A 13,349-nucleotide genomic window follows, 5' to 3' on the forward strand; every position below is an offset into this window, starting at 1 on the left:
GGACAGGACAGAGGGGCAAGGGACATCTGCCTCAGCACCTTGGCCCCACAGGGGAGGTTTAACCCCTCTGGCACGGATGTTCCTCCTCTGTCCCAACCCACTCCAGCCAAAAGCAGTGGGACTGGGCAGAAAGAATGCCAGCATGTGCCTCAGATTCCCTGCCTGGTTTTATGAGCAAGCAAAAAATAACCTTGTGCAGTGGCACAGAGGGCTGGTGGCAGTGGGGACAGCTCAGGGAGCTCCCGTGAGCTCTCCCCATGCAAGGGAGGGGGACAACCAGCCACGGGATGCCCACTGGGGGACACGGGGGAGCCCATGGGAGGATGGCAGGCGGCTCTTGAGGCCCCAGTGTCCCGCTGGGGAGGGGGCAGCTGGGGCTGGCTTGTTATGAAAGCCGGCTTCGGTGTTTGAAGGAATGTAGGTCAGAGTTAATCAGATGCTCAGGCCGTCTGACAGCTCTGGTTGCTCGAAAAAACCCCGCTGCCGGGGCTAGAGGAGGGGAAAAAGGGGTGGAGAGAAGCACATGTAGCCCCCTCTCTGCCCCCCCCAATTAACATCAGTGCCGGGTAGTGGGTACGAGCTCAGTGCCAGAGGCCAGGAGGGATAAAAGCCAGCCAGGGGAGCGGTTAAAAGCCAAGGAGTGGTGGTGGTGAGGGGTTAATTCAGAAACCTGCCCATCTTGGGAGCTCTTCTTTTTGTTCCCAGGGCTTTGCAAAGGCAGACCCGGCTTTATCATCAATTCCCCCCTGCTCATTAGCCGAGGGCTGGACAGCAAATCCCACCACTGGCATCTAACGAGCCGGGCAGGCAGCACCCCTGGGCAGGGGGCACTAGGATTTAGGCTGGTCCCCAGGGAGATGCCGCACATTGCTGCTCCCCGAAGGTCAGGGGTGGGGATGGAGCAGCCAGCCCCAGGCGTGCACGGGTGACAGGGTCCTTTTGGGTGCTGTCATAGCTGTCCGGGCTGGTGGGGGGATGCTTTGGGAGCACCCCCAGGCTGTTGGGAGTCTCTCTCCATAAACCTCCTTCCCAGCTCTGCTCGTTTCCATAGCGACCCCACAAGTGAAATTTTCCATCCCGGATGCCAAATGCCTGTGGATGAGGCACAGCCCTCCCAGGGTTACCAAATATAGACACAAACCCCCCCAGCCAGGCTCCCGGCCACGGGGCAAGGAGCAGCCACGGCCGCAGAGGAGCCGAGGGGCGACGGGGCTGAGTCCGGGATCGTGGGGATGCTCAGCTGCAGCGGGGACGGCTGGCCTGGCCCCTGTCCCCATGCTGAGGGTCCGTCCCTGCAGCACTTACGTGGTCTGCATGAGCTCAGGGTTGGGCACGCACTGCAGGCGGTGGGAGAGGAGCTGGAAGGCGCTGCTCTGGGGCAGCAGCATCAGCAGGCCATAGAGAGCCTTGATCAGGTAGGGGTTGTTCTTCACATCCAGCAGCTGCAGGCGGAGATCTGCAAGAGGAGAGGAAGAGGATGGGGAGGCAGGTAAAATGCACTTCACCTCCAGCCCCGGCAGCAGGTTCTTCCCAACCCCTCTGAAGGTCCTAGGGAGGCTGTAAGCCTCTGTCAGCCGACCCAAGGGGCAGCTGCATGGCACCAGCAGCCTCTCCCTGTCCATTAACTCATCCATCTTTGTGTTCCACACAGGCCAGAAGCCCCTCTCCTCGCCACAGACCCCAGCTGGGGAAGGGGGCAGCGGCTCCCCAGTCTCCCAGCCCTGCTACCACTCATCCCTGAAACCGTCCACACCATCTGCCTGAGGACACATGTGCAACATGAGTTTGCTCCTCAGCTTCTGCAGAATTAGCAGAAATACTCCCCCGGAGCAGCACACGTCAGGAGGGCTGGGTAACACCTGCCCAGGGGCTCCCCAGAGCAGAAGGGATCCTCTCTGGCCAGCCCTGACGGTTACATGTGTTGGGCCTCAGTGTTGCTCACCAGAGGGGAAACCACCTTCCTGCTCCATCCCTCGTGGTGCTCGTGGGTGAAAAGGTCTTCTGGAGCCCTACAGCCAACTGAGGTCACACCTGGGGCAGCCCAGGGGATCGGGTGAGAGGTCCCTGCTCCAGCATCTCAGCCCCTGGTTGCCACTAGCACCTCTGGTGTCTCCCAGTGAAGGGAGCCATGCCCAGGGATGCTGCTCCGTGGGAGACACATCTGTCCTTTACCCCGAGACTTGGCGATTAAGATGGGGAGGGTGGGGAACCCTCAGGGAATAATTTGGGGGCTGTGGAAAACTGCCACAGACACAATGGTGCCTCACACAGTGGGAAAGTCACCCTCAGGATGAGGCACAGGGTACCACGGGAGGGAGCATGACTGAGGCTCAGCCACATCTCTATAGCCCAGCTGCTCTAACCCTCTTCCCCCAGATATTCTCCAGCCCTGGACCTATAGAGGTCCCCCCCAGAGTCCTTTCCAGGACATTTCCCAGCACCCTCAATGCCCAGCTCCACCTCCAGGGAGAAGGAGTCCAGGGCCAGCTGAATGCCATCACAAGAAATCCCCCACAGCCACAGGACACCCTGCCACATCCCCCTGCTCCCAGCACCAAGTCCCTGAGCCCCCAGCCACGCACTGCCTGTGTTATCTCATAAGGGGGACTCACACTGCTGGGGCTGGGGGGAGCAGATTTGGAGAAGCAGCTCTGGGTTTCCAGGGCTTCATTTTCAATTTCCAGAAAAATCCCCACCTTTTTTCTTGTTAAACGCCCCAGCAGCATCCACAATGCCACCCTGTGTGTCCAAGGGTGGCACACATGGCTTCCCTCATCTGACACCCTACCCCCCTGGAGATGCTCAGCGTGGTCCAGGCTCCCCCCATCCTTTTGGTGCCAGCACCACTCGCTCCCGTAACCTGTATCTGGGGGTCAAGCTGCCCACCCCGTGCTGCCAGCGCGCCCGTTCCCCGTGGGCAGCTCCAGTGCTGGGCGAACCTCCCGGCAAGAAGTCTCATAACTTCTGCTCTATTTATTCATGTGGCGACTGCTGCTTGCGATGGAGGAGCAGGGAGGGGGATGTGCCTGGGGTGGGGGAGCACCGCGTGCTGCCCCTTCCCCACACAGGTTTTCCTCCTTACATGTGAATATGGGGCACTCAATGAGCTGCACCAGCTTGTCCACCTCAGTGAGGAAATCCACTGTGACCTCCAGATCTCCACTGGATGCAGCCGTTAAGGATGTCACCTTGGAAAAGGGTGGCCCGGCAGCAGCAGATGGCTCGCCTGGGTGATGGCCGGCATGGACCGCAGCTCTGCCAAACTCTCCCTGCACCCACGGCTCCCGCGGGAAGTGAGCAGGCAGGGAACGGGCAGGGCTCGTCTGTGGGCAGGGCTGAAAGGTCTGCAGGGTGGCCAAGGGAGGGTGGAAGGAAACAGGACAAGCAGGCAGGGGTGGGGGAAGGGGCAGGCTGCCCCACCAGCCGGCAGCTTGCCCAGCCTGGTTGGTGATGCAAGGCAGGACACTGGGGCAGCACGGAGGCGATGCTGAGCGCTCCCGTCCCCCAGAAGAAACGCTGGTGCGTGCCGAGAAGGGAACCTGAGCGCGTTATTAAGCCTTGTCGTATGGAAAGCTGCTCAGGGAGGGCTGGGGTTTGCTGGCACATGAAAACAATCATTCTGCTGCAGGCAGATGGTGAGCTCACCGGGAAGCGTGCTGCGCTGGGCGCTGCCTGCTCCTCATCAGGCCAGGAGGCCAAAGCCTTAGTCTTCCTGGGAGGAAGAGGATGCTGAGGAGCCTCCCCTCCCAGGCACAGGAAGGTCAAGGCTCAGCCAGTGCACGCTTTCCTTTTTTTACACCACAAAAAAGAGGTCGACGCAAGCGGAAGGGAGCTGGCGCACACCCAGCACAGGCTGCCCTGCCCTCGCATCGCGGGGACGCCGCCCCGGTAATGATGGGCTGCAGGCAGGAGGCTGGGCTGGCCCGCAGGGTGACCTTGGTGGCCACAGAGGGACCAAGGGCCAGCCTGGCCACCAGCCTCGCAGAAAACCCCCAAAGGATACAATTTCTGGATGAGGTCGTAGGCATGCTTGTAGTTCTGGGTAAGGAAGCAGAGGGACACGGTTGTCACGGGGTTGTGACACCAGGACCGGTACAGGCAGCAGAAGAGGTTACGGCTTTCCTGGGGAAAGAGGGAGCCATTGGCGTCGGGTCACCAGTGGGAGCAAGGATGTGGCACGGAGAGGCCCAGGTCCCCAACACCAACCCGCTGGGCTGGCAAGTGCCACTGTGACACGAAGGGACATTTCTGGACCCACCAAGACCACCTGGCACTGGCATGAGCCCACCAGTCTCAGGAGATGGAGACCAGGTGGTTTTTAGGGTGGCAGTGTGATGGGGTGGCCCTCAGGGGTGCTGCAGGATGAAGGACCGGAGGATGGTGGCTGTCCCACCCAAGGGGACACCACTGCATTGCTGGCCTTCAGCCTGAGGAGGAGAAGTCTTCCTCCCTCTCCCTGCCTTGCTTGGACGTCGCTGATGCTGGTGGCAGCTGCTCGGCAAACCCTGCGGGTGCGTTTCTGGCAGGGACAGCTGAGGAACCGGTGGGCTCTGCTCCTGCCCCATGTCAGGGTGGAGGGAGAGAGGTGGCAGCTGCTCGAGGGCTTGGGGAACCTGTTCCCATGCTGGGGGAGAAGAGCAAGAGTTGGGCACGTCCTCCAAGACCCCTCAACTCCTGAAGAGTGGAGGAACAAAGGGGCCACCCTGGGCACCCAAGCTCCAGCCCTGGGACCTGCCAGGTGGGAAGCAAGCAAGACACATCCCCACGTGGCTGCCAGGTCCCTGCCACCCCCATTATGTGCCCCTCAAGAGCTGAGCCTGCTCCTGCTGCCCGTACCGGGGTCTTCAGGTCCTTCAGTTGGTTCCTCAGCTGGAATAGCTCAGAGGACGTCAGCAGGATGGTGTTCAGGGTGTGGACCATGGTAGAGGCAAACTTGAGGTCCTCTTCCCGAAGCAGTATGTCTGCCATGGAGTGGAAGATGTTTTCTGCGTTCAGAAGTAGACAAAGCTGCCTGTGTATCACAGAGGAAAGAAACCAGGGGGGATGGATGGTTAATGAGTGCATCTGAGACCCTGACCCAAGCCAGCACATCACCTCCTTCCTCCAGAGGGGACCGAGGATGAGAGATACGGGTGCACCAGAGGTTGGGCAAGTACAGTGGCAGCAGAAGGGAGATGTTGTGGGACTCTGCATTTGGAGGGTGCAGCTATTTGCACCAGGGTAAGGCCAAAAAAATAGTTGGGCTAATTCACATTCCCAGTCGTGCTGCTCTGGGACCTCGATGGCATGCACCACCACAGCTTGTTGCCACCTCAAGCCTCCCAGTGACTTCCCTTGAGAGGTTTCGGCATTGCTTTCCACCCTGACAACTGCAGGGAGCTTGCAGCAGCATGGTTACAGACAGCATACGATGGCCCAGTCAGACCAGTATCACCCCAACACCAGGGAACTGGCACAGAGTGAGCATGGCCACTGGGACAAAGCAATCCCTCCCGGCACTGTGCGACCCGGCAGCCCTGGAGCCAGAGGCCGCCTTTCCGTCTGCAGCTCCCCTTTCTTCCAGTAACACACCCCGTTGTTCTTTGAACTCCTCCACGCTCCAACTCCCATGAGATCCGGTGCCGAGGGGCTCCAGAGCTCCAGCTGGTGAAGCTGGAAGATGCCTCTGCTCTGCCGGACACCCTGCCAGCACCACTCTCCCCAAAACATGGCACAGCCGGCGCCGTGGTCCATGCCGATCTGCCTGCCCGAGCCTGGCAGGTCACGGCAGGAATGTCCTGAGGCATTCTCAAGGTTTTCGACATTTTAGACCAGAAACCAAAACCCAGATTTTTTTATTTTTTTTTTTTATACTTCCTCATTTGTTTGGATTTAGGGATTTCCTGTTTTTCTCCAGGCTCCTGCCTTCTTGGGCAGTTTGTCTGAGGACACCTGAAACTGCTGCCCCATGCCGGCTCAGCTCTACGGTGCCCACACTGGAGAGACCCAGGGGAACTCACCTAGCTCCCCAGCTCCTCCTGAAACTGGGATGCTCCCTGCATCCCCACATCTCCCCTACAGGCTGCCGGGGAACCTCAGTACTGGGGCAGATGCTGGCAGCTCCTCTGCTTTCCCCCAACTCCTACCAAGCACTGTTCCCCACCAGATAATCTCAGTTGGCAATGAAATCCCCACCTGGAGTCATCTCAGGAGGGTTTGGGGGGCAAAACAAAGAGCACCTGCTTTGGTGGCTGGGTGGGAGGCATTTGCTAGCTGCTCAGTTTGGCTGGGAGGCAGGAGGCACACTTGAACTCCCCCACCTGCCCCGAGGTCATGTTTTCACCTCCTGGAGTGAGGAGGAGGAAGGAGACGAGTTCCCAGCCCATGTCCCTGCAGGGAAGGACCGGTGGAAGACTACTTGTCTACAGTTAGACACCAAAACCCATACCCTAAAGCCTGGTGTTTTAGGGATGCAGGGGATGCACAGGGAATGAAGAAACGGATTTTCCCTCCTCAACATGTGGAGGAAGAAACCTCCCACCTTCCCCCCACCTCCTCATCCTGCCAAGCAACCCATCCTCTCCTGGCCCAGCCCCGGCTCCCCTCCATCGGCAGCTCCCACATCCCGCGTGGCTGCTGCTGGACAATGAGATGCTCTGTGCGGGCTTTTACGTAACCCAACCCGACGATCGCCCTGGACCCCGCTAAAATGGAACGGGCCGTGATAAATAAGCTCATTTATCCCAATTATTCTTACGTAACCGGCTGCATTCATGGGGATGAAAATGCTTCCCCGATTTCTCGCCGCTTGGACGCGGGCTGGCTGGAGGAGGGAGAGCGATGGGAAAGTGAAGCATCGAGGGAGGGAAGGGGATGGCAGAGGCTTTTAGTCCAGCCTGATGGAGCCAAAAGCAAATCAATAGCTCAGCATTGCAGGCAGGATCCGGTCATCACCAGCTGCGGCAGAGCAAGCCCAGCCTGGGCAGGTCCAAGCCCAGCCCAGGAGTGAGCTGGCTCCATCCTACCCTCCTCCAGTAAGATGGGGTAACTGGATGTCCCATCCGCACCCAGCTTCCTCCAGCAGCCGTGCTGGATGCTCGGACCGTGAAGCGGGGTGATTTACTGTGCCCAAAGAGGGGACAGGTCCCCCAGGGATGGACACCAGGATAGTTCTACCCTCAGTTGCAAAGCACCCGGTGTGCCAGTACAGCTGGAGACTGGCTCTTCTGCTCCTGGCTGGCAGGGAGCCGGCGTTTTACACCTTCCAGGCAGAAAGGCTACGAAAAGAGCTCAAACAAGCTCAGCCAAACCAAAAATGGTACCAGCGAGCATCGAGGGCAATTCAGTGACCTCCAAAGCTGCCCTCCTCTGTCCACGGCGAGAACACCGGTCAGGTCCCCCCATCCACAGCTCCTCCATGGAAAAGGAGGGCTCTTGCTTTCCATAAATAGGAGCACTGACATTTGGCTGGTGAACGCCGCACTCCCAGCAAGCAGGGGCCTGAACACGAGCCGCTTTCTAATTTCAGGCCTGATTTTGATTAGTGGGAAAGGGCTGGGTTTGTTCCCCCTCCTTTTGGTGGCACTGGGAAAATGGAAACCATCGGGGTGTTAAAGGAGCAGCCATGCAGAATCCGTCCCCCCCTGCTCTGAAGCCATGTCACCCCGCCGGGATGCTGCCCCTCCGTGCACTATCCCCGCCAGCTGCCCCAGGCTCTCCGGGAGCCACCAGCAGAATGAGTTTGTCAGTGCTCAGCGGCCTCCCCTGACGCAGGTAGAGACCCCAAACTGTCCCCCACAAAGCCCCTTGGTCAGCACATCCCAAAAGCGGTCCCCAAAGGAGGGGACAACTGGCCGGCCACACAGCTGCTGGCCTCCGTGACAGCAGCCAGCAGCTGAACCCAACTGCCAGCGCCGGGTGGCTGCCAGTGGGATGGGAGGGGTCCCCCGGCGCTGATCCCCTGGGAAGCTTCGATGGCACGAGGGGAATGTGAGGCTGGCTGGGAGGAGGCAGGGGATGGGGCCGTACAGGGGACAGGTGGCTTCAAACCAACCAGGCAGCAGCCAAGATGCCAAAGGGGCGGCTGCAGAAGGGCACGGGCGGAGGGGACAGCAAGCAGGAGCCATACCCCTTATATGTACACCCCAGACATATATACCCCATAAATATATATGTATCTATATCTCCCAGATACATACATCCCATAAAAATGTGTGTGTGTATATATATACACCCCCCTTAAATATATATATCCCCCAAGTATATACACCCTATAAATATAAATATATACACCCCAGCTGTAAGACTGAAAACTTTACTGACGGGGCTGGTTGCGGCTCACCCATCCATCCACCTGCCCGTGTTTTGATGCAACGATGGAAGGAGCTGGCTAATCCCCCCGAGGCATCATCCCAGCGAGATGCCTCTCCCCAGGGCTCTCCTTGCATCCCCACGGGCAACATGTGTGTCCCTGCCCCCTGCCCCTTGTCCATGGGGACCCTGCGAGTCCCCGAGACCTCCACGTGTGGGAGAGGAGGGGAAGAAGCGTCCCTGGGGAGGCAGCAGCCGCAGAGCATCACCACACCACACTGCCGAGATGTTAAGCAGCATCGGTGCAGGCACATGGCGCGATAATGAAGTGTGGTATTTAGGCCATTAAAATTTAACTCCTTAAATTAAAAGGGTTATTCGAGCCTTTCTGATGGAGCCAAGGAACGCAGCTGCAGGCAGGCGGGAGGTAGGCCTGCTGGCAGCGTGGTGATGGGGCACAGCCCCTGCCCATCGCCCTGGATGGTGCCGAGCCACAGCGAGGCTCCTGAGGGACCCAGTAGGTCACCCCCAACCCCGCCACAGGGTCAGGACCCTGCCATCCCCCTAGCCCAAAGGACCCCTTGGCAAGACGATGCTGGCCAAGGGAAGAGCCACGGAGCTCACCACAAGCTTTGCATCGCCGTGCCACCCCAGGGTCCCCCTGCATCCCCGAGCTGCACCCCATTAAGCACCACGGCCCCTCCGATGCGGCGGCCACCAAGCCCCGGGGCAGGGAGCTGCTGCGGGGCAGCGTGCTGGAGCCCGGGGGACGTCAGCGCGATGGCTTCAGAGCCACATCTCCAATTAAGGGCAAGCCCCGGCATCCCTCCCAGCCCTCTTGCTTTGACAGCTCGATGCCTGGAAACCCAGCTAATCTAAACATCATAATTTCAGGGAGCTGCTGGAGCTTCCATCCTGCCTGCTCGCCCCTTTAACTGCTTTGGTCCTGTTCCCTGCCCTGAGCCACCACGCAGGAACAGGATGGCGGAGGGCTAGGGCAGCTCGATGCTTGCTCGAAGGGGGTGAAAATCTAGTTTTCCATACAATCTAAAAAAAAATAATGAAATCTAGCCCCACTGTGGATGGAGACACCGTCTCCTCTGCTGGGACCGGCAGGGAGCCCTGGTGGGGAGCGCTGCTGGCCCCATCCCATCACCCACCCATGCTGAGCACCATCCTGCTGTGTTCAATTAAGCAGGTGCTTCTTCATTAAGCACCATTGATTTGCTTTATTAGCTCTGGGCAGACACAACACCCCAGCAGGGAGAGAGGGTGCTATCTTGTCCCACTTCCAGCAACTGCGGTGGGGCTGGAGCCAGGGAAGGAGCTGGCTAAGGCTGGGGGTAGCGATGCTCCAAGGTGCTCTGCAGCTCTGCCCCCCTTTTGGTTTATGGGGCTTGCAACCTCTACCCTGGCTGTGAGCTCCTCTGACCTTCCTCCCCACTCTCCTCTTCCCCTGCTCCCTTCCCCTCTCCTCCCAAGGCTTTCCACCACCCTTCCTCCCTGCTCCAGGCTCCCCAGGAGATGCCTTGGCTCGACCTGCCTGCCCAGGGCGCCTGCAGCCTCTGCGATGCCCGTCCCTGTCCCCCTCAAATCCTCCTGCCAGGAAAAGCAGCATCCCCAGCCCAGCAGCTGGGATCCTTTAGGAATGTGCAGAGGAAGCACAGATAAAATTAGGATGGGAAGGGGAGAAGAAGAGCGCAGGGAAGGCAAAAGGATGCCATTCCTCTGTCCTTCCCCACCACAGCAGTGAAGAAAATCCCAGTGCTCCATTTTTCTCCCTGTCTTTGCCGAATCCAGGCTCTGGAGCTGCTCCTCTGGGCAAGGGAAACCATGGCAACCCTGGCAGCTCCTGCTTTCAAAATCCATAGCGTTTAATGTAAGGGATTGCGAAGGGTTTGGGAAGTTTAGGGGCTCCTTCTGCAGGAGGCAGGTGTGGGGAGGAGAGGGACCCTCTGCCTGCTCCACCTCCTCTCTCCCAGCCACCCATTTCCATCTCCGTGAAGCTTCTGCTGCCACATCTCCCTGTCGGACTCAGGTCCTCGTCAAGAGACAGAGAGGACCTGGGGATGTCTCCTGGGGATGGGCTGGAGGGAGATATGTGGCGTGGGAAGCTGTAAAGTGCCACCTGGCCAAGGAAAGCCCTGGAGAGCACGGACGTGTCCTTGGGAAGGGCGGCTCAGGAGCCAGCACAGCTCGTCCCAGGTGAGCAAGGAGCCTGCTCCAGCCAGGAGGACGTGAGCAAAAGCACGACCCACGCCTCCTCCTTCATGTGGCTTTTGGACTTTTCTTGACGGCCCAATGCTCAGATCTTGCTCTTTGAGATGTCAGGTCAGTCAGGAAAGGGAGCCCATCAGCGGGAAGGGTGAGAACGCTTAGGGGAGGCCTAGTTTAACGTGCCACAAAGCCTGAACTTTCTTTTCAACCTCACCGGCCCCGGTTTCTTGTAATGGTTATCAAGTTCCCCTGGGAAACTCGGTGACAGCCATGGACCACAGATCCTGGGAGGAGATGTGTGGATCTCGGGAAGCAGGAGGTAAGCCCTGCGATGCCTTTGCTTGAAAAGGGAAAGGTGCAGAGTGTTTCACTGCAAACAAGAAAACCCTCCTACGGAGCGGCTGCTTGGCAGAAACCGTCAGTGTGACAACGGCTGAAGGAGCTGCAGTGCCAGCTCAGTGCTGGGCTGGGGCCATCTCAGCCATAAGGTGCTCCCCAGGGGTCCCCAGGGACCCCCCCGAGCACCCAAGGGGGATCCCTGAGAAGCACAACACAAACATACAGTAGTATTTGAGATCAACTTCAGCTGCTGAAACAGCATCTCCGTCCCACAGAGAGCTTCAGCCCTTGGCTTCTGTTCCTCGTGGTGCTCCCCTTGGACACCAGACCAGCGGGGGGTCCCTGTCCCAGCGGGCAGGATGGCTTTGCCCCTGCCCACCTGCCTACCAAAGCAGGAGCCCAGCCCAAAGCTGGGCATGTCCACCTTGACTCGTGATGAACCCAGCCTGGTTCCTACCTTGGACATTGGCTGCTTGGAGAAGAGCACCCTTCGAAGGGCTCACCTTCCATTCATAAAGCAGGTATCCAGCACCTCTGGGGACTCACATCACCAGCGAAATTCCTCCGCCTGTTCGGTATGGAGCTGTGGGTAACAGGACTGTAGCAAGGAGAAGGAAGAGTTCCTTCAGATGAAGTGTCTTCAAACAATTTCTTCAGTTTCTTCCTCTGATTGCCTTCAGCACAGAAGATGATCAACCCCTAATATCCTTTGGGATGGCCCAGAAGCTAAAAGATAACTAAATTTGGAAACTTAATGGTCCACTCAGCCCAAGATATTACCCAACTCTTAGATGTAACACAGATGAATGTGACAGCTCCTCCAAGGTGAAGCCCACTAGACACACATAGACCGCACCAGCCTCCAGCTGCCCAAGTTAGTGTGTCCCAGAAGTTTCCTCAAGGAAACCTTATGGTGACCCACAGACAAAGCTATCCTGCCTGCAAGCATGCAGTCACTGATGACCTGCAAAGCTTACAAGATACTGTAGGAACATCGGAGCATCTACAGGAAGCTCACCTGAAAAACAGACAGCTCTCCCCTTCTGAATGCTCCAGGAAAGCAAAAAATAACCCCCCGTGGCATTTCTTCCCCAACTTTTAAACCGCCAATGACTCAATGGCAAAACAGACAGCAAATGCAAGTCTCTTCCCTGGGCTCTTGGGGCTTCCAGCGCCAGGCAGGAGGCACAGGCAGCAGCATTCCAGCATGTGCCTGGCAGGGCTGAAACCCTGGCTCCAGCCCCCCTCCCCAGCTGCGGGGAAGGACTCATGTTCAGCCTGACCGCAGAGGGGGACTTACAGCAGGCAGTGATGTTTTCAGGCAAGCATCCTCTGTTTTGAAGGAGGCAGGGCAGGGGCTGGCTGGGGAGGTGGGGAGATGTGTAAAGCAGCAGCAGATCCTTCCTTTCAGACGTACACTTCCCTTTCAGGCTGACAGCTGTGGCCTAATTTTTAAGAAAACTGACAAGCGCCTTATTTCTCCCCCTATAATTTCTCTTCACTGCAAATAAAATAGGTTAAAGGAACAGGCGCAAAGCTGTGGCAACAGGAGCTGGGAGAGGCTGATCCAGTTCAGGGCGTGCACAGCTTGAGGAGAGATGGGAGCCACAGTCCCTGTGCTCGCCCTTCCCCATCCCTCCCCATCACTTTGCTTTAAGACGAAGAAATAAAAGTGCTTTTGCTCCTAAAGGCATGGCTGAGGAGCATGTTGCTGTCCTAGAGGTGGATGAACCTTTGCATTTCCCCCGAAGGGATGGCAAATTTGCAGGAAGATGGTCCTGCTGGGCATCCCTAGATGTCTGAAAGCAGAGGGACTGGCTGGAGGTGGAGTACACCAAGAAGACACTGCGTGTTTGAGGGTGAAGCTTTCCAGAAGGAATGAAAAAAGGGACTGGAAGGAGGTGGCAGCATCCTAAGGGTGGCAGCAGGTGGGGACCCACTGGCTCAGGGACATGCCTGCCCCGGGGTGGGAGGTGAAGCTGCCTCATCTCTTCTGCCAGCATCTCAAGTTGGACCCGCCGTGACTTTTCCGTCGCTTTGCTTGAGCAAACTGGCTGTATTTTGCTTGATCAGCTCAAATCCAAGCACAGACACACTAGAGGCAGTGATAATCCTTGTGCAGCTTTGGGGAGAACAGACAGAAGGAGCAGGAGGACTGGGGACACTCAAGCACATCCTAGAGCTCAGGGACGGAGGTGCCCGTGGGTAACCCAGTGAGCCCGGCCACACTCCTCACTCAAGTGTGTCAGCTAAAAAACCACCTCGGTTTATGTTGTGGTTTAGATGCCTCAGATGTTATTTTGCCTTACTGTGGGGTTTGCCTCCGTGCCTGCTGCATCTCGCTGCTTTTCAGCATCGCAGGGTGGATCCCACTGCCCACCCTGCCTTTGGAGCCAGGATCCCTGGAGGGATCCAAGGTGGGATGCAGCCTGAGGAGCCTTGCTCCCCCTAACCCTCCAAGGCTCACAGACGTGTGAGAGAGGCTGGATGTTCCCTGCCCTGCC

The 13,349-nt window shown here is 58.1% G+C and overlaps 1 protein-coding gene across 1 annotated transcript in view; it reads right to left on the minus strand.

Moving 5' to 3' along the window:
* Positions 1-13,349, minus strand: part of VAC14 (VAC14 component of PIKFYVE complex) — a 64,511-nt gene that overhangs the window by 1,060 nt on the left and 50,102 nt on the right. The window contains exons 15-18 of the mRNA XM_056360799.1: positions 4,837-5,011; positions 4,004-4,122; positions 3,083-3,162; positions 1,306-1,456 (exon numbers count right to left, since the gene is read on the minus strand). Of these exons, the coding sequence (XP_056216774.1) occupies positions 1,306-1,456; positions 3,083-3,162; positions 4,004-4,122; positions 4,837-5,011 (525 nt within the window). The remainder of the gene's footprint in view (positions 1-1,305; positions 1,457-3,082; positions 3,163-4,003; positions 4,123-4,836; positions 5,012-13,349) is intronic.

Source organism: Falco biarmicus, chromosome 15 (genome assembly GCF_023638135.1).
Source record: "Falco biarmicus isolate bFalBia1 chromosome 15, bFalBia1.pri, whole genome shotgun sequence".
Lineage (NCBI taxonomy): Eukaryota > Metazoa > Chordata > Aves > Falconiformes > Falconidae > Falco > Falco biarmicus.